At 49.7% G+C, this 23,528-nt stretch overlaps 1 protein-coding gene across 2 annotated transcripts in view; it reads right to left on the bottom strand.

Moving 5' to 3' along the window:
- LOC115474335 (SAP domain-containing ribonucleoprotein-like) overlaps positions 1–23,528 on the bottom strand; it is a 164,977-nt gene that overhangs the window by 57,388 nt on the left and 84,061 nt on the right. For both annotated transcript variants that reach the window (XM_030209779.1, XM_030209780.1), the window contains exon 5: positions 9,774–9,831. In XM_030209779.1, coding sequence (XP_030065639.1) covers positions 9,774–9,831 — 58 coding nt within the window. The remainder of the gene's footprint in view (positions 1–9,773; positions 9,832–23,528) is intronic.

Below are 23,528 nucleotides of genomic sequence, written 5' to 3'. Positions count from 1 at the left end.
CGGGTTCTTTTTTCCCACATGCATTACCTTGTACTTGCTCACATTAAACGTCATCTGCCATTTAGCCGCCCAGTCTCCCAGTCTCGTAAGGTCCTCTTGTAAGTTTTCACAATCCTGTCGCGATTTAACAACTTTGAATAACTTTGTGTCATCAGCAAATTTAATTACCTCGCTAGTTACTCCCATCTCTAAATCATTTATAAATATATTAAAAAGCAGCGGTCCTAGCACAGACCCCTGAGGAACCCCACTAATTACCCTTCTCCATTATGAATACTGCCCATTTAACCCCACTCTCTGTTTCCTATCCTTCAACCAGTTTTTAATCCACAATAGGACATTTCCTCCTATCCCATGACCCTCCAATTTCCTCTGTAGCCTTTCATGAGGTACCTTGTCAAACGCCTTTTGAAAATCCAGATACACAGTATCAACCGGTTCCCCTTTGTCCACATGTTTGTTTACTCCTTCAAAGAATTGAAGTAAATTGGTCAGGCAAGATTTCCCCACACAAAAGCCGTGCTGACTCGGTCTCAGTAATCCATGTCCTCGGATGTGCTCTGTAATTTTGTTTTTAATAATAGCCTCTACCATTTTCCCCGGCACTGACGTCAGACTCACCGGTCTATAATTTCCCGGATCTCCTCTGGAGCCTTTTTTAAAAAATCGGCGTTACATTGGCCACCCTCCAATTTTCCGGTACCACGCTCGATTTTAAGGATAAGTTGCATATCACTAGCAGTAGCTCCGCAAGCTCATTTTTCAGTTCTATCAGTACTCTAGGATGAATACCATCCGGTCCAGGAGATTTGCTACTCTTCAGTTTGCTGAACTGCCCCATTACGTCCTCCAGGTTTACCGTGAAGTCAGTAAGTTTCTCCGACTCGTCCGCTTGAAATACCATTTCCGACACCGGTATCCCACCCAAATCTTCCTCGGTGAAGACCGAAGCAAAGAATTCATTCAGTCTCTCCGCTACGTCTTTGTCTTCCTTGATCACCCCTTTTACCCCTCGGTCATCCAGCGGCCCAACCGATTCTTTTGCCGGCTTCCTGCTTTTAATATACCGAAAAACTTTTTACTATGTTTTTTTTGCCTCTAATGCTATCTTTTTTTCGTAATCCCTCTTGGCCTTCTTTATCTGCGCCTTGCATTTGCTTTGACACTTCTTATGCTGCTTCTTGTTATTTTCAGATGGTTCCTTCTTCCATTTTCTGAAGGCGTTTCTTTTAGCCCTAATAGCTTCCTTCACCTCACTTTTCAACCAGGTCGGCTGTCTTTTGGACTTCCGTCTTTCTTTTCTAATTCGCGGAATATGTATGGCCTGGGCCTCCAGGATGGTATTTTTGAACAGCGTCCATGCCTGTTGTACAGTTTTTACTCTCTCAGTTGCCCCCCTAAGTTTTTTTTTTACCATTCTTCTCATTTTATCATAGTCTCCTTTTTTAAAGTTAAACGCTAACGTAGTTGACTTTCTGGGTACAGTTACTTCAAGGTCGATATCAAAACTGATCATATTTGATCACTGTTATCAAGCGGCCCCAGTACCATAACGTTCCTCACCAGATCATGCGCTCTACTAAGGACCAAGTCTAGAATTTTTCCTTCTCTCGTCGGCTCCTGCACCAGCTGCTCCATAAAGCTGTCCTTGATTTCATCAAGGAATTGTACCTCTGTAGTGTGTCCCGATGTTACATTTACCCAGTCTATATTTGGATAATTGAAGTCACCCATTATTATCACATTGCCCATTTTGTTCGCGTCTCTGATTTCTTTTATCATTTCTGCGTCTACCTGCTCATCCTGGCGAGGCGGACGGTAGTACACTCCTATCACCTGTTTTTTTCCCTTTTATACATGGAATTTCAACCCACAATGATTCAAAGGTGTGATTTGTGTCCTGCTGAATTTGTACTCTATCTGAGTCAAGGCTCTCGTTAATATACAATGCTACCCCTCCACCAGTCCAGTCCACCCTATCACTACGATATACTTTGTACCCCGGTATGACAATGTCCCACTGGTTATCCTCCTTCCACCAGGTCTCAGTAATGCCTATTATATCCAATTTTTCATTTAGTGCAATATATTCCAACTCTCCCATCTTATTTCTTAGACTCCTAGCATTTGCATATAGACATTTCAGAGTATGTTTGTTGTTCCTATTTGCATGATACTTGGTACCTGACACTATTGATTTGCCATCTTTTGTCTGATCTCCATTTTGACCAAAATTGTCCCTACCCCAACGACACTGTTCCCTACTACACCGGCTGTACTCACTCCTATTCCCTCAAGCTATTCTGCCTCCCCTAACATCCCTCTTACCAACTCAACCCTTGTTGACTATATTTTGTTCTTTCTGAAAGCTTATGATTGATCCAGTAAGGCCTACTCCAGAGTTGACTACCTGCGAAATTGTGACTGAATTCCACCTTTCTATTCTTTGCTTCACATTCTCTATAATCCTCGCCCTTATTTGGTTTCTTTACTTTCATCAAAAGATCCAATATTGCCTAGATCATTTAGCTTGATAATTTCTTCCTTCTGCATGAGTCGAACCAGGCCTGACATAGATATTTCCACCTTCTGGGACCCAGCACCAAGTGATAATTCCTCTTGGCACCCTACTTATAGGTATCATACCTTATGAAGACCGTTGCTTAAGATTTTGAATTTTGTCCCTGGGAGAATTACAGAAGAAATCTCCCCTATACTTGGTGGGTGCGGAGCAATTAAAGTTGAACGGGGTGACCTTCCACTAATAAGGCCCAAAACAGGGGAAGTAGTTGACTTTTGGTTAGTCTCCTATAAGCTCTATTGTACTGGTTGGCGTCTTTGGCTCCTTGTTAGGAAAGTTGGAATTAGACGCATTGAAATTTATGGTATTTCACCTGATGGTAGAGGGTCTTTTGCTGTTACTTGCATTAGTCCCAACTACACATCTGTAACTTATTGATTTGCATGACTGAAACGGACACAGATAGTATCCAGTCCTCCCCACTGCCCTCACTATCCCCTCCTGATTTTTCTCCATCTCCCCCTTGGGATTTTGGAGAACCCAACTCTGAAGGTAATTTAGGCTGGGATTTTAGAGACCTTGATACTGGAAGAACAGAGCTCCTCTTCCCCTCTTCGATCCACTGGGACCCTGCGCCTGATGACAATCCCAACTGGGATCCCATAACCAGATTCCAGAATTTGTGTGAGCCTGTATTTGATCCCCTGACCATTGGCCCCATCAGACATATAGTCGACATATTCTCCATACTTAACGGGAGCATAGCATTGAGAATAGAACAGACAGATACACCAATGCTTAGGCCTGAGACAGGAGAATTGGCGGACTTTTGGCTGCTTACTTACAATTTGCTGAGTACTGGCTGGAGATCCTGGTTGTTCTTTAGGATAGTTGGGAATAGACCTGTAGAGGTATTCACCATCTCCTCTGCAGGAGCCATCAGGATATTCCCAGAATATACTTTTCCATGATGCTAGACTTGTACCTATTTTGCATGGGAATAGCTCTTTTTGTGGTTTCTGTCATTGCTGAAATCATTGGTTTAGTTGTTTTGCTGATAATATTCACCACTCATCAGCTACTTCTCACTCCACCTTGATTTAAAACTTCTCTAATTTCCGTAATTTCTACATTGTATCCTCTTTTTTCCCTCTTAATGACTCAGACTGACACAATCATGACCGTTTTCTTTCTGTTATAATTCCTTACCAACATCCTGGTACCTTCCATGCCCCAGATAATAGGACCTGATCATTTGATTTCCGATCAGGTGATGTTAGCTACTACTAAGGAGACAGTCACCATCACCCTTGATGTGTGTGCTTACACCAGATGTGGAGATCTATCTTATCTGAGATATTATTCTGCATTTAACATTTACATGTGTCCTTTCTCCACATGTGGAAGTTGGTCAATGGTATGGTGGTATGCAGGTTACTGGAACCCATCTCACCAAGATCCTCTGGTAAAAAGAGATCGTGGATGCTTTTCAAAGTGCTTTGCTCAGACAAATGGTGTCAGAACCCACGAGGGAGGGAGGGAGCGACGCTAGATCTGGTACTCACAAATGGGGATAATGTGTCAAATGTCCGAGTGGGTGCCCACCTGGGCAGCAGTGACCATCAAACGGTTTGGTTTGATATGACGGCTGAAGAGGAGGGTGGCCACTCAAAACTCAAAGTCCTGGATTTCAAACATGCTGACTTTAGTAAAATGGGGGAATACCTGAGGAAGGAGCTGATGGGATGGGAGGAAATACAAGAAGTGGAAGGACAGTGGTCCAGACTGAAAGAATCTATAAATAGGGCCATGAACCTTTATGTAAGGAAAGTAAATAAGAGCAAGAGAAAAAGGAAACTGATATGGTTCTCCAAGCAAGTGGCTGAGAAAATAAAGGCTAAAGAGTTGGCGTTCCAGAAATACAAAAAAAACTCATGAAAAGGGACCGGATGAAACTGAAAGAAGCCAAGAGAGAGAGACGACTGGCGAAAGCGCAAACGGAAGAACAAATGGCTAGAAATGTAAGGAGGGATGGCAAAATTTTCTTCAGGTATATTAGTGAAAGGAAAATGACTAAAAAGGGAATTGTGAGACTAAAAGATACTGCGAACCGCTATGTGGATAATGATGAAGAAAAAGCAAATTTGCTAAATAGATACTTCTGTTCTGTTTTCACAGAAGAAAATCCTGGAGAAGGACCGCGATGGACTGCAAAAAGTACAAATGAGATTGAAGTGGATAGAGCACCGTTCACGGAAGAGAGTGTGTATGAACAACTTGAAAGCTAAAGGTGGACAAAGCCATGGGGCCGGATGGGATCCACTCTAGGATATTGAGGGAGCTCAGAGAGGTTCTGGCGGGTCCTCTTAAAGATTTGTTTAATAAATCCTTGGAGACGGGAGAGGTTCCGAGGGATTGGAGATCGGCGGATGTGGTCCCACTTCACAAAAGTGGTGATAGGGAAGAAGCTGGAAACTACAGGCCGGTAAGCCTCACTTCGGTTATTGGAAAAGTAATGGAAGCGATGCTGAAGGAAAGGATAGTGAATTTCCTGGAAGCCAATAAGTTGCAAGATCCGAGACAGCATGGATTTACCAAAGGGAAATCGTGCCAAACGAACCTCATTGAGTTCTTTGATTGGGTGACAGGAGAATTGAATCAGGGACGAGCTATGGACGTAAACTACTTAGATTTCAGCAAAGCTTTTGACACGGTTCCCCACAGGAGGCTCTTAAATAAACTGGATGGGCTGAAGATAGGACCCGAAGTGGTGAACTGGACTAGGAACTGGTTGACGGACAGACGCCAGAGGGTGGTGGTGAATGGAATTCACTCGGAGGAGCGAAAGGTAAGTAGTGGAGTGCCTCAAGGATCGGTGCTGGGGCCGATTCTGTTCAATATATTTGTGAGTGACATTGCCGAAGGGTTAGAAGGTAAAGTTTGCCTATTTGCGGATGATACTAAGATCTGTAACAGAGTGGACACCCCGGAGGGAGTGGAAAACATGAAAAAGGACATACGGAAGCTACCTAGTTCACTTTGTTAGTTTCTTCCCTCCTACTTACTTCTTAATGTTTGCCTAAGCTGTTAAGTTTGTACTCTTATTTAATGCTCTGTAAGCCACATTGTGCCTGCATGAGTGGGAACATGTGGGATATAAGTATCAAATAAATAAATAAATAAGAATGGTCTAAGGTTTGGCAATTAAAATTCAATGCGAAGAAATGCAAAGTGATGCACTTAGGAAGTAGAAATCCACGGGAGACGTATGTTTTAGGCGGGGAGAGTCTGATAGGTACGGGCGGAGAGAGGGATCTTGGGGTGATAGTATCTGAGGATTTGAAGGCAACAAAACAGTGTGACAAGGCGGTGGCAGTAGCTAGAAGGTTGTTAGGCTGTATAAAGAGAGGTGTGACCAGCAGAAGAAAGGGGGTGTTGATGCCCCTGTATAAGTCGTTGGTGAGGCCCCACCTGGAGTATTGTGTTCAGTTTTGGAGGCCGTAGCTTGTTAAGGATGTAAAAAGAATTGAAGCGGTGCAAAGAAAAGCTACGAGAATGGTATGGGATTTGCGTTACAAGACGTATGAGGAGAGACTTGCTGAACTAAACATGCATACTCTGGAGGAAAGGAGAAACAGGGGTGATATGATACAGACGTTCAAATATTTGAAAGGTATTAATCCGCAAACGAATCTTTTCCGGAGATGGGAAGGTGGTAGAACAAGAGGACATGAAATGAGATTGAAGGGGGGCAGACTCAAGAAAAATGTCAGGAAGTATTTTTTCACGGAGAGAGTAGTGGATGCTTGGAATGCCCTCCCGCGGGAGGTGGTGGAAATGAAAACGGTAACGGAATTCAAACATGCGTGGGATAAGCATAAAGGAATCCTGTGCCGAAGGAATGGATCCTCAGGAGCTTAGTCAAGATCAGGAGGCGGGGCTGGTGGTTGGGAGGCGGGGATAGGGCTGGCCAGACTTATACGGTCTGTGCCAGAGCCGGTGGTGGGAAGCGGGACTGGTGGTTGGGAGGCGGGGATAGTGCTGGACAGACTTGTACGGTCTGTGCCAGAGCCGGGGTTGGGAGGCAGGGCTGGGGAGGTGAGGATAGTGCTGGGCAGACTTATACGGTCTGTGCCTGTGCCAGAGCCGGTGGTTGGGAGGTGGGGCTGGTGGTTGGGAGGTGGGGATAGTGTGGGGCAGACTTATACGGTCTGTGCCCTGAAGAGCACAGGTACAAATCAAAGTAGGGTGTACACAAAAAGCAGCAAATATGAGTTATCTTGTTGGGCAGACTGGATGGACCGTGCAGGTCTTTTTCTGCCGTCATCTACTATGTTACTATGTTATTATGAAACCACGGGGTAACCCTAATTGTCAACTAGGTAAATGCAATCCTGTTGCCATCCAATTCAGAGGTGTAACATCAGCCACCTACAGAGCCTATTCACTTGGTATAAATGCTACAGGAAGGGATCCTATTGCCACCTTCTGCATAGTTGCTCCTCCCAAAACTGAGAAGGGCAACCCCCTGATGCCAGCTAAGGCCCCAGAAATTAAAATTCCTTATGAAGTCCATCGAATTACTAATGCCAAAGATTTGGTTACGATAGAGACTGGATATGGTGAGACAAACCTTTGGCTCGAATGGGCCCATTATACCACTAACAGTTTGAATGTATCCAACTGTTATTTCTGCGCTGAAGCTCGTGCAAAACCTATAGTAGTTCCATTCCCACTAGATTCAACCAATCATCCAGACGGGTTTAAGTGTATGTTGCGGCTGTTTCAGGGAACCAAACCCACCGAAAAGGCTTGTCAAGAACTAGATAAGCAATACCCTGAAATGCCTCTTCGAATGGGAATCCCACCTGCACTCAGAAAACCAGACCCTCAAATGGTGTTCCCAACCTGTATAACCAGAAACCCAAAATTTAATCCAAAGTTAGTAGGTAATCTAACTTCCTGCAATGTTATACTAGAAAACAGTTTTGATCTGGTGAACTTCACCAGCTTCATTCATCCCAGAGCTGATGTATGGTGGTATTGTGGGTCTAACACCCTTTATCATACTTTGAGCCTGAAGTGGAAGGGAAAGTGTGCCCTAGTTAAACTAGTAATCCCTCTTACAATTGCTTCTTTGCGCCCTCCTGATGATACACGTAGAACCAAAAGAAGCACATTAACTTCTGGCTCCTTTGATGATCGTGTGTACATTGATGCAATTGGTGTTCCAAGAGGGCTCCCTGATGAGTTTAAAGCCAGGAACCAGATAGCTGCTGGATTTGAGTCTGTTTTCTTTTGGTGGGCTACCATCAATAAGAATGTAGACTGGATTAATTACATATATTACAACCAGCAGAGATTTGTCAATTACACCAGAGATGCGGTACAAGGGATAGCAGCCTAATTAGATGCCACTAGCAGAATGACGCTTGAAAACAGAATGGCGCTTGACCAGATTTTGGCGGCAGACGGAGGAGTGTGTAAAAAGATTGGTACCCAGTGTTGTACCTTTATTCCCAACAATACTGCACCAGATGGATCGATTACCAGAGCTTTAGAAGGCCTCAGTTCACTTTCTGAGGAATTCGCAATCAACTCTGGGATTGATACATCTTGGACAGGTTGGTTGGATAAAGCTTTTGGTAAATGGAAGACATTCATCATCTCAGCAGCTACCACCATTATACTGGTGATAGCAATTTTTTGTGCTTATAGGATGCTGTATAATCCTGTGTGTCAGAAACTTAGTAGAACGCTTAATTGAAACTGCTATTCTCAAGAAAGAACCTACAGGACAATATGTCTTGTATGAGAATCTCATACTTAAACCTGCTGGGACAGATACCTCAGATTATCTCCCCATGCACAGGTCAAACTGCTATGCAGCAGATGTGGTAGAAAGACCTGCATCTTTTTAGTAGGGCACATGGGATTGCTGAGTATTAAGAGGTACTAACCGATATTGCAATTATATACCCGCGGAAATATATATTTTTAATCAGCTTGTGATTAACAACATAGCAGTTGTAGTAAACATATAATTCTATGTAATCATGCATTATCACATGTAATCCTGCTTGTAGATTTTTAGTGATAGTTTAATGTAATTAACAGATGGTCATGTTAGCATAGTTAACCGCAGATTTGAAAAAGTTTCAAGAGGGGTTACATCCGGGCTTAGAAACAGGCCAAGGGGTTGAGTAAAGGGAACCCCATATTTCCCACTTTTGGGCATATGGTAGCACCTATATATGTACTTCTGGTTTTTCTATACACTCTGCACAGTACAGATTCACTAAACCCCCATACATGATAGTCTAACACCTTCTGGTATAGACGGTAATAACCTGGACTTTCATCTTTGTGCTGCCCCCTCAGGCGGGGACAGCAAAAGGGAAGCTGTATAAATAAGTTATAAGCCTGGGGCCTACTATCCAGTCTATGACCAGCTAGTAGAGCTTGACCCAGCCAAGGGCTATTGGGAAATACAGGCTAAGAAAGAATTAAAGTGCATTTTGCTAAGAAAGAATTAAAGTGCAATTTCTAGCTGTCAGTTTAGACTGACCGCAGAAGTGTGAAAATAGCTCAGAAACCTAGTGCCAGATGGTAAAAAGCAAAAGTACAAAGTTTATGCTCAAAAACAGTTGCCCATCTGCTGGAAAGGGGTGGAGAGATCTTGTTGTTCTAAGGGTAAAAATATCAAATATACAAATCTGTGGTTGAGTGTCATTAGGCCACCTGCGTAGAAGTAGTTTTTTTAGAACTCCATAGAACCTAATGGAAGAAAGGGGTATAAATATGATTGCCATTTGGTATGAAGGGGGGACTTAAGAGACTAGAGGCTGACCTGCGTCATCTCTGTCAAAGACCTCTTCATAAGAATACCTTGCTCCATCTCCATGCATATGTAATCTGATTTGGGTGAGTAATAAACTTTCTAACTAAACCCGTCTATCATCTTCCTTATTTCCTACCTATGGGGAATTGATTAAATTGATACAGACGTTAAAAGATTAACCAGAATAAAATGTCAAGACTTCTGAATCTGACTCTGACTGGGCAAATGTGCATTCCTAGACAGACCCTTGACAGAATTGTCTGGTCCATTGATGACCCATGTATATTTACTTTAGATGGAACTCAGTGGGTCAATGATTGGAGTCAGATGGTATTCCTAATAGCCTTCCCCCCACATAAGACTAAATTTAGGGGACCTTAGAAACCCCCGGTGTTTTCATGTAGCACTAACCTGCTGTTTGGTCATAGAAGATACACTCCTGAAAGCCACCTTTTTGGACACCATAGGTCTGTAAAAGAGAAAAATACTGTATGAAGCAAAACTGATCTAGAATATCTCAGTTTTTAAGCTACAAAATTATATTAGTGTCAATATGTTGAATTCTTTGAGTAAAGAGAAGTTACTTTCAGCAAGTCAGTTATTCTCACATGTGGGTGACGAGATTTGACAGGGGGCTCTGTCAACATTTATTGGACTAGTTTGGGCTTTGTGGGAAAGTCATGTCCTGGTTCCAGAGTTTCCTGAAGTCAGTCAGTCAGTCAGTCTCCTGACTGTGGTGTAGCAAAAAGCTCTTCTCTTTCTTGAGTACTATTTAATGTCATAATGGCTCCGCTAAGGGGAAGACTCGAGTCTATGGGAATCCATTCTTTTACTTATGCTGACAATGTCACTATTTACATCCCCTTTTACAATCCCACTATTTACATCTTCATTTTCCTACCTGTAAGAAAGTAGTCTATTAGTCAATTTATTCTGATATTTTTCTTACCAAGATACTAAATGTTGGAATTCCTTGCCAAAATAAATTTGATCCCAGTATGATTATTTAGTTTGTCGCAAGTTTTTGAAATCTTTCCTTTTTAAAAAATTTCTGTTAATTGATGCCTAGTTCCCCCCCATCACCCATTGCATATGTATTTACGATTCTTTCCTTTGTTGATGTGTGGGATGGGAAAATTAGGTTCTTACCTTGGTAATTTTCTTTCCTTTAGTCATAGCAGATGAAGCCATTACATATGGGTTGTGTCCATCAACCAGCAGGGGGAGATAGAGAGCACTCAACTTTTCACAGTGCCTCATGGCCAGCCAGCTCCACTGCCTCTTCAGTATTTGAAGTTTCCAAAGCAGTATAGCAAACCGCAATGGGAATAACATGAACTTTCCTCACAGCGAACGATGGCCCCTTAACATGGGCATGAACTCAAAAGGAGGGAATGAATACATCCTCCTGGAGGGAATAAACTCGTCCTCCTTATTGTATAACTGGAGGGGTTACTCGCAACCTCCTGGAGGGAATAAACTCATCCTCCAAAACATAAACTGGAGGGAATGGACTCATCTCCTCCTATAAGTGAACATGAATCCTGAAGACTGTTTTCCAACTTTCTCCCAAGGAAGAAACTTCAGGAAACAAGAACAGAACCTGAAACAGATTCACAGCATACAGACAATCATACAGGGAGGGCTCATGGCTTCATCTGCTATGACTAAAGGAAAGAAAATTACCAAAGTAAGACCTAAATTTCTCTTCCTAGTCATCAAGCAGATGAAGCCATTAGGTATGGGATGTAACAAAGCAATCCCTATATAGGGTGGGAACAGGTCACACCACGCGCATCCCTCCTAGCAGCCACATCCAGCCTGTAATGTCGGGTAAAAGAGAGCTTAGAAGCCCATGTTGCTGCACTGCATATCTCTTGATGAGAGAGTGCTCCAGTTTCAGCCCAAGAGGAAGAAATTGCTCTGGTAGAATGCGCCTTAAAGGCTACAGGCGGAGACCGGCAAGCAGATAAGCTGAAAAGATAGTTTCTTTGAGCCAGCGGGCAATAGTGGCTTTAGACGCTGGAGACCCTCTGCGAGGACCTGATAGCAAAACAAACAGATGATCATAGATCCTGAAAGAGATAGTAACTCGCAGATACTGCAGCAGAGTCCTGCGCACATCCAACAGGTGCAACTGCCCAAAAGATTCTGGAAACTCCTCCTTATCAAAGGAGGGCAAGAAAATAGGCTGGTTTAGGTGAAACGCTGAAACCACCTTAGGCATGAAGGAAGGCACGGTCCGAACCGTGACCCCGGACTCTGAGAATTGCAGAAATGGGTCTCTACAGGACAGCGCCTGGAGCTCTGACACCCGTCTCGCCGAAGTAATGGCCACAAGAAAAACAGCCTTTAGTGTCAAATCTTTCTCCGATGTTCGCCGAAGCGGCTCAAAAGGAGAAGCCTGCAGGGCCTTCAAAACTTGCCCCAGGTTCCAAGCTGGACAGGGTGCTCGCACGGAAGGCCGAGCCGAAGCACCCCACTAAGAAACCGTGCCACATCTGGATGAGCAGCTAAAGACACGCCTTCAACCTTACCACGAAGGGAGGCCAACGCTGCCACTTGCACCCACAGGGAATTATAGGCCAAGACTATTTTTACACCATCCTGCAAAAAGTCAAGAATCGGCGAGACAGGAGCCTGCATGGGTGTGATCGCTTTTGAAGCGCACCAAGACTCAAACTGGTGCCAAATCCTGGCATAAGCCATGGAAGTGGAACGCTTGCGGGCCTGCAGGAGAGTGGAAATGACTGTGTTTGAAAAGCCTTTGTCCCTCAATTGCACCCTCTCAATTGCCATGCCATAAGACCAAAGTGGCAGGCGTCCTCCATGGCTACCGGGCCCTGTGACAACAGGTTCGGTACCAGAGGTAAAGGAAGGGGAGCCTCCACTAGCATCTGTCAGAGGTCCGCATACCAAGGCCTCCTGGGCCAATCCGGGGCGATGAGGACCACTTCTCCTGGGTGCAGCCGAATCCGCAGGAGCACGCGCCCTATCAAGGGTCACTGAGGGAACACATATAGTAGGCCCGGAGGCCAGGGCTGAGTCAAGGCATCCAACCCTGCCGAGCGAGGATCTCTCCGTCTGCTGAAGAAGCACAGGACTTGTCGCCATAAGATCCATCACGGGCTTGCCCCATTTGGCACATATCTGCAGGAATACTTCGTCTGCTAGTTCCCATTCTGCTGGATCGATCTGATGCCTGCTTAGGTAATCGGCTTGCACGTTGCTCTGACCTGCAATGTGAGCTGCCGATAGAAACTGAAGATGCAGCTCGGCCCAGTGGCCAATCTGTTCGGCCTGCGCGGCCAGTGCTCTGCACTGAGTGCCGCCTTGTCGATTTATGTAGGCCACTGCTGTCATGTTGTCCAACATCACTCTGACAACCAATCCTTCCAGGGTCACTTGAAAGGCCAGAAACACCGCTTTCAACTCCAGGCGGTTGATGGACCACTCCGACTCCTCGGGTGTCCATAGACCCTGGGCAAGCTTCTCCTTGCAATGTGCGCCCCAGCCCTTCAGGCTGGCATCTGTCACTACTAGACACCAATCGGGGAGCGCCAGCAGCATTCCTAGCCACAGCATGCTGTCTGAGAGCCACCACTCCATGCTGAGTTGGGCCACAGGGAGCCAAGAAAATCTGCATTGATAATCCTGAGAAACTGGAGACCATCTTTGAAGTAGGGAATACTGTAGAGGTCTCAGGTGCACTCTCGCCCAGGGCACCACTTCCAATGTGGCTGTCATCAATCCCAGCAGCTGGACAATGTCCCAAGCTCGCGGGCGGGGCATCCTCAGGAGCAGATGGGCCTGATTCTGAAGCTTGCACCGCCTTAGCTCGGGTAGGTATACATAGCCCGAGTCTGTGTCGAACCTGGCCCCCAAAATATTCTAGAGATTGTGAGGGGGTCAGGTGACTTTTCGCTATATTGACGACCCAGCCTAGAGATTGAAGTACTGAGGCCACTCTGGCTGTAGCTTGATAGCTCTCTTACAGAGTCTGCTCTGATGAGCCAGTCGTCTAGGTACGGGTGAACCCTGATACCTTCTCGCCTGAGCAAAGCAGCTACTACCACCATTACCTTCGAAAAGGTTCGGGGAGCTGTGGCGAGGCCAAAAGGCAAGGCCCGGAACTGGAAATGTTTTCCCAACACCGCAAACCTCAGAAACTTCTGGTGCGGGGGCCAAATTGGTATGTGCAAGTAAGCTTCTTTCAGGTCTAGAGACGTGAGAAACTCTCCTGGCTGTACCGCAGCAATGACGGAGCACAGGGTTTCCATGTGGAAATGCCGCACTCTCAAGGACTTGTTTAATTCTTTTAAGTCCAGAATAGGGCGAAAAGACCCACCCTTTCGCGGCACCACAAAGTAGATGGAGTAGCCGTGTTCGGCGGGAGGTACCGGGGACACGGCCCCTAACTGAATCAGACCTTGGAAAGTCTCCTCTACCGCCGCCCGCTTGGCGGCAGAACCGCATCGGGACTCCACAAACACGTCTCTTACTGGGGCGTTCTTACTGGGGCGTTGAATTCTATTCTGTAGCCATCTCTGATCAGGCCCAGAACCCACTGATCTGAGGAAATATTTGCCCACTCCTCGGCAAAGAGGGAAAGACGTCCTCCGATGACAGGAAGCGAGGAGGGGGCCGGCGCACCATCATTGAGAGGGTCGCCCCTGAACTCCAGGCCTAGAGCCGGTGGCTGCAGAACGCTTGTCCGAGCGAAAGGAGTTCCTCCACTGAAAAACGGGCACGAGAAGTGAACCCAGCAGAACGCCCCAGGCGGTACCTTCTAGCTTCACGGAAGCGAGGTCTATAACAGGAGTGGACCGCCTGGCCCTTGGAGGAAGGCCTCGGCCTATCTTCGGGCAAGCGCTGGGGTTTAGGATCTCCCAGGCCTTTAACTATTTTTTTTCCAACTCCTCACCAAATAGGAGAAGGCCTTGAAAGGGCAACTTCACCAACCTTTGCTTAGAGGCCATGTCCGCTACCCAATGTCGTAGCCAAATAAGACAGCGAGCCGCCACTGCTACTGCCATTTGTTTAGCCGAAGCTCTGACAATATCATAAAGGGCATCAGCCAAAAAGGACAAGGCCGACTCCAGCCGCGGAGCCACATCCGAGAAGGGCTCTGCTCCATCTCCGGCCTGTTGCACTGCCTGTTGCAACCACGCCAGGCAGGCTCTAGCAGCATAACAACTGCATGCAGACGCCCGAACAGTAAGCCTGCAATTTCAAAGGACTGTTTAAGTGCTGCTTCCAGCCTATGGTCTTGTATATCCTTCAGGGCAACTCCTCCTTCCACAGGGAGGGTAGTTCTCTTTGTCACCGCAGTGACTAGGGCATCTACTTTAGGCATTGCAAAGCGAGCCAAATGCTCCTCATGCAGACGGTATAATTGCCCCATAGCCCTGAAAACTTTCAAAGGTCCCTCGGGGTCAGCCCACTGAGCGGAAATAAGCTCTTAGATGGAGTCATGCAAAGGAAAGGCTCGAGCAGGCTTTTTGGTACTAGCCATCCTAGGATTCACAGAGGAGGCTGTGCCACTGTCAGGCTCTTCAATAGAAAGGACCTGTAGGGCATCTGGAATAAGCGCTGGCAGCTCATCACGGTGGAAAATCCTCACTGCAGAGGGATCATCCCGATCCTGTGGTAATTCTGCACCTGACTCTGGCTCCTCAGACCATGAAGGCCTGCCAGAACTCTCCGAATCCTCACAGCCCGACCACGGGGGGGGGGGGGGGGGGGGGGGGGGGGGGGGGGAGGTGCACCACAATCTGAAGGGGAATTAGCCCTTCTACGCTTTTCTTTATGCCAATTATCAGGGAAAATAGCATCACCGGGCAGTCCCCAGGCCAGAATCCACCGGGGGGGACAATAGAAGGGGCCTCAGACGACCCTTGAGGGAGAGCTCTTTTCAGCATGTATGCTTTATGCAATAATAACACAAAATCAGGGGAGAAAAACTCGCCCTGGGCACCCAGATCCCATCCGGGGCTAGCCGCTCCCTAAATAGCCTCAATTCGAGGTGTCCCCCCTCCCCCCGGGCTCAGGGCTCTCTGTCTCTACGGAGGCCGCGCCATGCGGAGAACTCAAAATGGCGTCCGCTGCCAGCTCTGAGCGGGAAGAATCATCGCTCGCCATGCTTGGGCCAGCTCTTACACCTGTACAGCACGATTTACAGAGCCCTGCTGCTGATTTGCGCTTGCCACACCGGGAACAGCGCTTTACATTCTCTGCAGCCATCGCCGAAAACAGTGGGAAAATTCAAAATGGCGGTTTCGCGCCAAAAACGCCCCGATCGAGGGCCCACCCCGGAGGAGTTAGAAAACACTCTTACCTCACCGGACCGAGTATCACAGCTCCGGTCCCATAGAAGAATCAAAGGAAAACCTCTGTTCCATTTTTTTTTAAACGTTGTGAGGAAAGCAGAGGTAGTGAATGATACATACCTGTAGCAGGTGTTCTCCGAGGACAGCAGGCTGATTGTTCTCACGACTGGGTGACGTCCGCGGCAGCCCCCACCAACCGGAAGAAGCTTTGTGGGCGGTCCGCACGCAGGGCACACCCACCGCGCATGCGCGGCCGTCTTCCCGCCCGTGCGCGACCGTTCCCGCCAGTTGAATGACAAGCAAAAATGATGAAAACGCAACTCCAAAGGGGAAGAGGGAGGGTAGGTGAGAACAATCAGCCTACTGTCCTCGGAGAACACCTGCTACAGGTATGTATCATTCACTTTCTCCGAGGACAAGCAGGCTGCTTGTTCTCACGACTGGGGTATCCCTAGCTCTCAGGCTCACTCAAAACAAGAACCCAGGTCAATTGAACCTCGCAACGGCGAGGGTACAACAGAAAATTGACCTACGAAGAACAACTAACTGAGAGTGCAGCCTGATCAGAATAAAAGCGGGTCCTGGAGGGTGGAGTTGGATTTACACCCCAAACAGATTCTGCAGCACCGACTGCCCGAACCGACTGTCGCGTCGGGTATCCTGCTGGAGGCAGTAATGTGATGTGAATATGTGGACAGATGACCACGTCGCAGCCTTGCAAATCTCTTCAATAGTGGCTGACTTCAAGTGGGCCACTGACGCTGCCATGGCTCTAACACTATGAGCCGTGACATGACCCTCAAGAGCCAGCCCAGCCTGGGCGTTAAGTGAAGGAAATGCAATCTGCTAGCCAATTGGAGATGGTGCGTTTCCAGACAGCGACCCCTAGCCTGTTAGGGTCGAAAGAAATAAACAATTGGGCGGACTGTCTGTGGGGCTGTGTCCGCTCCAAGTAGAAGGCCAATGCTCTCTTGCAGTCCAATGTGTGCAACTGACGTTCAGCAGGGCGGGTATGAGGCCTTGGGAAGAATGTTGGCAAGACAATTGACTGGTTAAGATGGAACTCCGACACCACCTTCGGCAGGAACTTTGGGTGGGTGCGGAGCACTACTCTGTTGTGATGAAATTTGGTATATGGAGCATGAGCTACTAGGGCTTGAAGCTCACTGACCCTACGAGCTGAAGTAACTGCCACCAAGAAAATGACCTTCCAGGTCAAGTACTTCAGATGGCAGGTATTCAGTGGCTCAAAAGGAGGTTTCATCAGCTGGGTGAGGACGACGTTGAGATCCCATGACACTGTAGGAGGCTTGATAGGGGGCTTTGACAAAAGCAAGCCTCTCATGAATCGAACGACTAAAGGCTCTCCAGAGATGGCTTTACCTTCCACACGATAATGGTAAGCACTATTCGCACTAAGGTGATTCCTTACTGAGTTGGTCTTGAGGCCAGACTCTGATAAGTGCAGAAGGTATTCAAGCAGGTTCTGTGCAGGGCAAGAACGAGGTTCTAGGGCCTTGCTCTCACACCAAACGACAAACCTCCTCCACTTGAAAAAGTAACTCTTTTTAGTGGAATCCTTCCTAGAGGCAAGCAAGACATGGGAGACACCCTCAGACAGACCCAACGCAGTGAAGTCTACACCCTCAACATCCAGGCCGTGAGAGCCAGGGACTGAAGGTTGGGGTGCAGCAACGCTCCGTCGTTCTGCGAAATGAGAGTCAGAAAACACTCCAATCTCCACGGTTCTTCTGAGGACAACTCCAGAAGAAGAGGGAACCAGATCTGATGGGGCCAAAAGGGCGCTATCAGAATCATGGTGCCGCGGTCTTGCTTGAGCTTCAGTAAGGTCTTCCCCACCAAAGGTATGGGAGGATAAGCATACAGGAGGCCGGTCCCCCAATGAAGGAGAAAAGCATCCGACGCTAGCCTGCCGTGTGCCTGAAGTCTGGAACAGAACAGAGGCAGCTTGTGGTTGGTCTGAGAGGCGAAAAGGTCCACCGAGGGGGTGCCCCACTCTCGGAAGACCTTGCGTACCACTCTGGAATGGAGCGACCACTCGTGCGGTTGCATGACTCTGCTCAGTCTGTCGGCCAGACTGTTGTTTACACCTGCCAGGTATGTGGCCTGGAGAAGCATGCCGAACTGGCAGGCCCAACGCCACATCCCGACGGCTTCCTGACACAGGGGGCGAGATCCGGTGCCCCCCTGCTTGTTGGTGTAATACATTGCAACCTGATTGTCTGTCCGAATTTGGATAATTTGGCAGGACAGCCGATCTCTGAAAGCCTTCAGTGCGTTCCAGATCGCTCGGAGCTCCAGGAGGTTGATCTGCAGATCCTTTTCCTGGAGGGACCACAGACCCTGGCTGTGGAGCCCATCGACATGAGCTCCCCACCCCAGCCAAGATGCATCCGTCGTCAGCACTTTCGTGGGCTGTGGAATTTGGAATGGACGTCCCAGGGTCAAATTGGTCCGAATGGTCCACCAGAGCAGTGAAGTGCGGCAACTGGTGGAGAGGCGGATGACATCCTCTAGATTCCCGGTGGCTTGGAACCACTGGGAAGCTAGGGTCCATTGAGCAGATCTCATGTGAAGACGAGCCATGGGAGTCACATGGACTGTGGAGGCCATATGACCCAGAAGTCTCAACATCTGCCGAGCTGTGACCTGCTGAGACGCTCCGGTCTGCGAAGCCAGGGACAGGAGGTTGTTGGCCCTCGCTTTGGGAAGGAAGGCCTGAGCCGTCTGGGTATTCAGCAGAGCTCCTATGAATTCCAGAGACTGGGTTGGCTGGAGATGGGACTTTTGGTAATTTATCACAAACCCCAGCAGCTCCAGGAGTTGAATAGTGCACTGCATGGACCGGAGGGCTCCTGCCTCCGAGGTGTTCTTGACCAGCCAATCGTCGAGATATGGGAACACGTGCACTCCCAGCTTGCGTAGATACGCCGCCACCACCACGAGGCACTTTGTAAACACCCGTGGGGCAGAGGCGAGCCCAAAGGGCAGCACACAATACTGAAAGTGCCGTGCGCCCAGGCGGAATCTGAGATACTGTCTGTGAGCTGGCAGTATCGGGATGTGAGTGTATGCGTCCTTTAAATCCAGGGAACATAGCCAATCGTTTTTCTGAATCATTGGCAGAAGGGTGCCCAAGGAAAGCATCCTGAACTTTTCTTTGACCAGGAATTTGTTCAGGCCTCTCAGGTCTAGGATGGGGCGCATCCCCCCTGTTTTCTTTTCCACAAGGAAGTACCTGGAATAGAATCCCTGCCCTTCCTACCCGGGTGGTACGGGCTCGACCGCATTGGCGCTGAGAAGGGCGGAGAGTTCCTCTGCAAGTACCTGCTTGTGATGGGAGCTGAAGGATTGAGCTCCCGGAGGACAATTTGGTGGCAGGGAGGCCAAATTTAGGGCGTATCCGCACCGCACTATTTGGAGAACCCACTGGTCGGAGGTTATGAGAGGCCACCTTTGGTGAAAAAATTTTAACCTCCTTCCGACCGGCAGATCGTCCGGCACGGACACTTTGAGGGCGGCTATGTTCCCGTGGATCCAGTCAAAAGCCCGTCCCCAGCTTTTGCTGTGGAGGCGCAGGGGGCTGCTTAGGCGCACGCTGTTGACGAGAACGAGCGCGCTGGGGCTGTCCCTGTGCCTGTCGAGGCCTTCGGGCCGGCTGGGTGTACCTACGCTTGGGAAAAGCATAGGGCGCAGCCTGCCAGGCCCGGGAAAAACGTCCACCTGCTGAGGTGGATGCTGAAGGCGCCCGGTGGGAGAGCTTGTCGAGGGCGGTTTCCCGCTGATGCAGTTGGTCCACCAGCTGCTCGACCTTCTCGCCAAAAATATTATCCCCCGGCAAGGGACGTCGGCCAGTCTCTGCTGGGTGCGGTTGTCCAGGTCAGAGGCACGCAGCCATGAAAGCCTGCGCATCACTATACCTTGGGCCGCAGCACGAGATGCCACATCACAGGTGTCATAGATACCCCTGGACAGGAACTTTCTGCACGCCTTCAGCTGCCTGACCACCTCCTGATAAGGCCTGGACTGCTCCGGCGGGAGCTTATCAACCAGGTCCGCCAGTTGCTTCACAGTGTTCCGCATGTGTATGCTCGTGTAGAGCTGGTAAGATTGGATGCGGGTCACGAGCATGGAAGATTGGTAGGCCTTCCTCCCAAACGAGTCCAGAGTGCGAGACTCCCGCCCCGGGGGCGCCGAGGCGGTATCCCTCGAACTCCGTGCCCTCTTGAGAGCAGAATCCACGACCGCCGAGTCATGGGGCAATTGGGGCCGCATTAACTCTGGGGCCGAGTGGATTCTGTATTGGGACTCTGCTTTCTTGGGAATGGTGGGATTAGATAATGGTCTCATCCAGTTCCGAAGCAGTGTCTCTTTGAGGACATTGTGCAACGGCACCGTGGAGGACTCTCTAGGTGGTGATGGATAGTCGAGGACCTCGAGCATCTCAGCCCTCGGCTTGTCCACAGAGACCACGGGGAAGGGAATGCATATAGACATATCCCTAACAAAGGAGGCAAAGGAGAGGCTCTCAGGAGGCGAGAGCTTCCTCTCCGGTGAAGGCGTGGGGTCAGAGGGGAAGCCCACAGACTCCTCTGAGGAGAAATATCTGGGGTCCTCCTCTTCCCCCCACGAGGCCTCTTCCTCGGTATCGGACATAAGCTCATGTAGCTGAGTCCTTAACCGGGCCCGGCTCGACGTCGAGGCACCGAGGCCTCGGTGTCGTCGAGCGGTGGACTCCCGCGCCGGCGGGGACGAAGCTCCCTCCATCGACGTCGACGGGGACTCCACCTGCGTGGCGGTTGAGACCGGCGCCGCAAGCAGCGGCGGTGTCGAAGGCCTCGGCACCGGGCTAGAGCTCGCCGGCGCCACAGTCAACGGCGCCGAGGGCGCAAGCACCCCCGGCGCCGGCACAGCCTGGCGCATCAGCCCTTCCAGGATCCCCGGAAGGATGGCTCGGAGGCACTCGTCCAGGCCTGCTGTCGGGAAAGACGGGGGGGGGGGGGGGCCGGTAGAGGCGTCGGTGCTGGAAGCTGCTCGGGTCCAGGAGACTGCACCGAAGTGCTGGGACCCTGACGCGTCGGTACCTCCACTACCCAGGGGAACCTCTCCTCTCGACGTGGACGCTTCGGCGTCGACTCCTCTCCGGCACCGAGGGCCGGGCGCACCGATGGGGACCGATGACGGTGCTTTTTCTGTTTTTTGCGGTGCCCATCATCGGCGCCAGGTGGAACGGAGGAGGAGGAGGTCGATCCCCCTCGGTCTCGAGGGGCCGGGTCGGACAGGGTTCGGTCCCGAGGGCCATGAGCAGAGGGAGTGACCGGGGCCGATTGCCCACGCGACCTCTCACCCCTACCGTCACCGGAGGACCGGCGGGCTGACGGCACCTGTACTCCTGGGGTCGATGCCATTGGTGCCAATTTCGCGGACATCGATACCGGTACCGAAGAACCGGCCGTCGATACCGATGCCGTCGAGGTCGACGTCGAGGGGCCGGCGAAAGTTCCAAAAAGACGGTCCAGAAGAACTTGCCTCGCAACCTGAGTCCGTTTCCGGAGACCAAGACACAAAGAACACGACTTGATATTGTGATCCGGCCCGAGGCACTGGAGGCACCAAGCGTGGGTGTCGGTCTGCGAGATAGGCCGGCCGCACCGACCACACTTCTTAAATCCACTCGGGACCTTCGAGGACATCGACGGAAAAATCGCGTCGACGAAGTTAAAGTCGTCGATGGTGGCGGTAAATCACACCTCGAAAAATAAATTGACCGCGCGGCCACAAGACCGCAACGCGACGCCCCCGCTAGAAAACGAGGGAAAAATTAAGCGCGTTCTCTCTCTCTCTTTTTTTTTTTTTTTAAAAAGGAAAAAGAAAGGTCTGGAGTGCGCGGTAACAAGAAACAAAAAATTAACGAATTCGCGAACAACGCGACGGTTTTCCGGGGCTAAGAGAGAGCGGCGACGCACGACTCTCTCCAGCGCGGAAAAGAAAAGACTGGCGGGAACGGTCGTGCACGGGCGGGAAGACGGCCGCGCATGCGCGGTGGGCATGCCCTGCGTGCGGACCGCCCGCGAAGCTTCTTCCGGTTGGTGGGGGCTGCCGCGGACGTCACCCAGTCGTGAGAACAAGCAGCCTGCTTGTCCTCGGAGAAAATAAGAACTCCGGAGGCTCAGATGAGTGGGAAAGTCAGGGAAAGGCGAACCAATGTGCTTGCATCCACTGAGTGGGAAAGGACAGGGAAAAGCAAGCTAATATGTCCAAATCCACGGGGGCATGGGTAAGGCAGGGAAAGGGCTAACCTATGTACCTTCAAAGTGAAGCTGCTGTAGCCTCTAACACCCCGGCTAACAACTGGCAAGCCAGGAGCCACCCGCATGCAGATTTTTGATGGAGCTCGAAGAAGCTGCAGCCACCCTGCTTGGGGAGCTAGAGAATACTGAAGAGGCAGTGGAGCTGGCTGGCCATGAGGCACTGTGAAAAGTTGCATGCTCTCTATCTCCCCCTACTGGTTGATGGACACAACCCATACGTAATGGCTTCATCTGCTTGATGACAAGGAATATGGTTTTTATTCCATATTTTGTACTGTCTTCTTGTAGCTTGTTAACCACATTGAACTCAAATTTGAGCAGGAAAACGTGGGGTATAAAGGTCATCAAACATATAAATGACAAGTGACCGACTCACCTGCAAATGCGCAGTAGAGACTGCCCTCTCTGTCCCGCCCTCGCATCAAGACGTGATGACGTCAGAGGGCGGAACAGAGAGGGAAACGGACGCTGTCGCTGGAGCCTGGAGACAAAGGAACATCGCTGGCGCACCAATCTCCACCCCCCCATCCCCGACGTCGCCGCGGCCACCTCTCCTGCTCCCCTGCACGGACATGACAGTGCCTCTCACCTCCGTGTGGAAGTGCTGCAGGCAGCAGCAGAGCGATCTGCTGCTGCCTGCAGCGCTTTCACACGGAGGTGAGAGGCGCTCTCATGTCAGTGCAGGGGGCCCGGCACGGAGTGGGGAGGGAGCAGCGGCGAGGAGGGTAGATGGACATGGGGGGAGGAGGCCAAGGGAAAGAAGAGGGTTGCTGGATATAGGGGGAGAGCAGGGTTGGTGGATGGGGGGGGGGGGGCAAGGGAAAGAGGGGGGTTGGGATATAGGGGGGGGGCATGGAGAGAGGAGGGTTGGGTAGACAGGGTGAAGCCAGGGAGACAGGAGGGCTGCTGGACATGGGGGGGGAGGGTAGGGGAGAGAGCAGGGTTGCTGGACATGGATCGATGGAGGGGAGGGAGGAGGATTGCTGGACATGGGGGGAGGGCATGGGAGAGAGCAGGGTTGGTGGACGAGGGGGGGGGGGGGGGCCAAGGGAAAAGAGGAGAGTTGCTGGATATGGGGGGAGGGCAGGGGAGAGAGGATGGTTGGTGGACGGGGGGAGGCCAGGGGATACAGGAGGGCTGCTGGACATGGATCGGGAGGAGAGGAGGGCAGGGAAGAGAGGAGGTTTGCTGGACATGGATGGATGGAGGTGAGAATTATTACATTTTGCAAAACACAAATCTTGCCCGTTTTAACGGGCTTAACGGCTAGTAAGTAAATAAATAAAACATCAAACCTCTCTTAAAATGAACAACTAGAGGCTGCACAGAGATGGTAAGCACCAACATCATAGCGTAGTAAGTGACGGCAGATAAAGACCTAAACGGTCCATTCAGTGTGTCTAACAGTCACATTTATTAGCAATTCAAGATCAAATCAACAATGAACGTGATATTATATACTTGATCACGGTCTTTCTTTGGTGTTTCTAGGACAGAGACCACAG

This window comes from Microcaecilia unicolor, chromosome 7 (assembly GCF_901765095.1).
Source record: "Microcaecilia unicolor chromosome 7, aMicUni1.1, whole genome shotgun sequence".
Taxonomy (NCBI): domain Eukaryota; kingdom Metazoa; phylum Chordata; class Amphibia; order Gymnophiona; family Siphonopidae; genus Microcaecilia; species Microcaecilia unicolor.
Note: the sequence above shows the minus strand (reverse complement) of the source record. Positions and strands in the feature narration are given on the sequence as shown.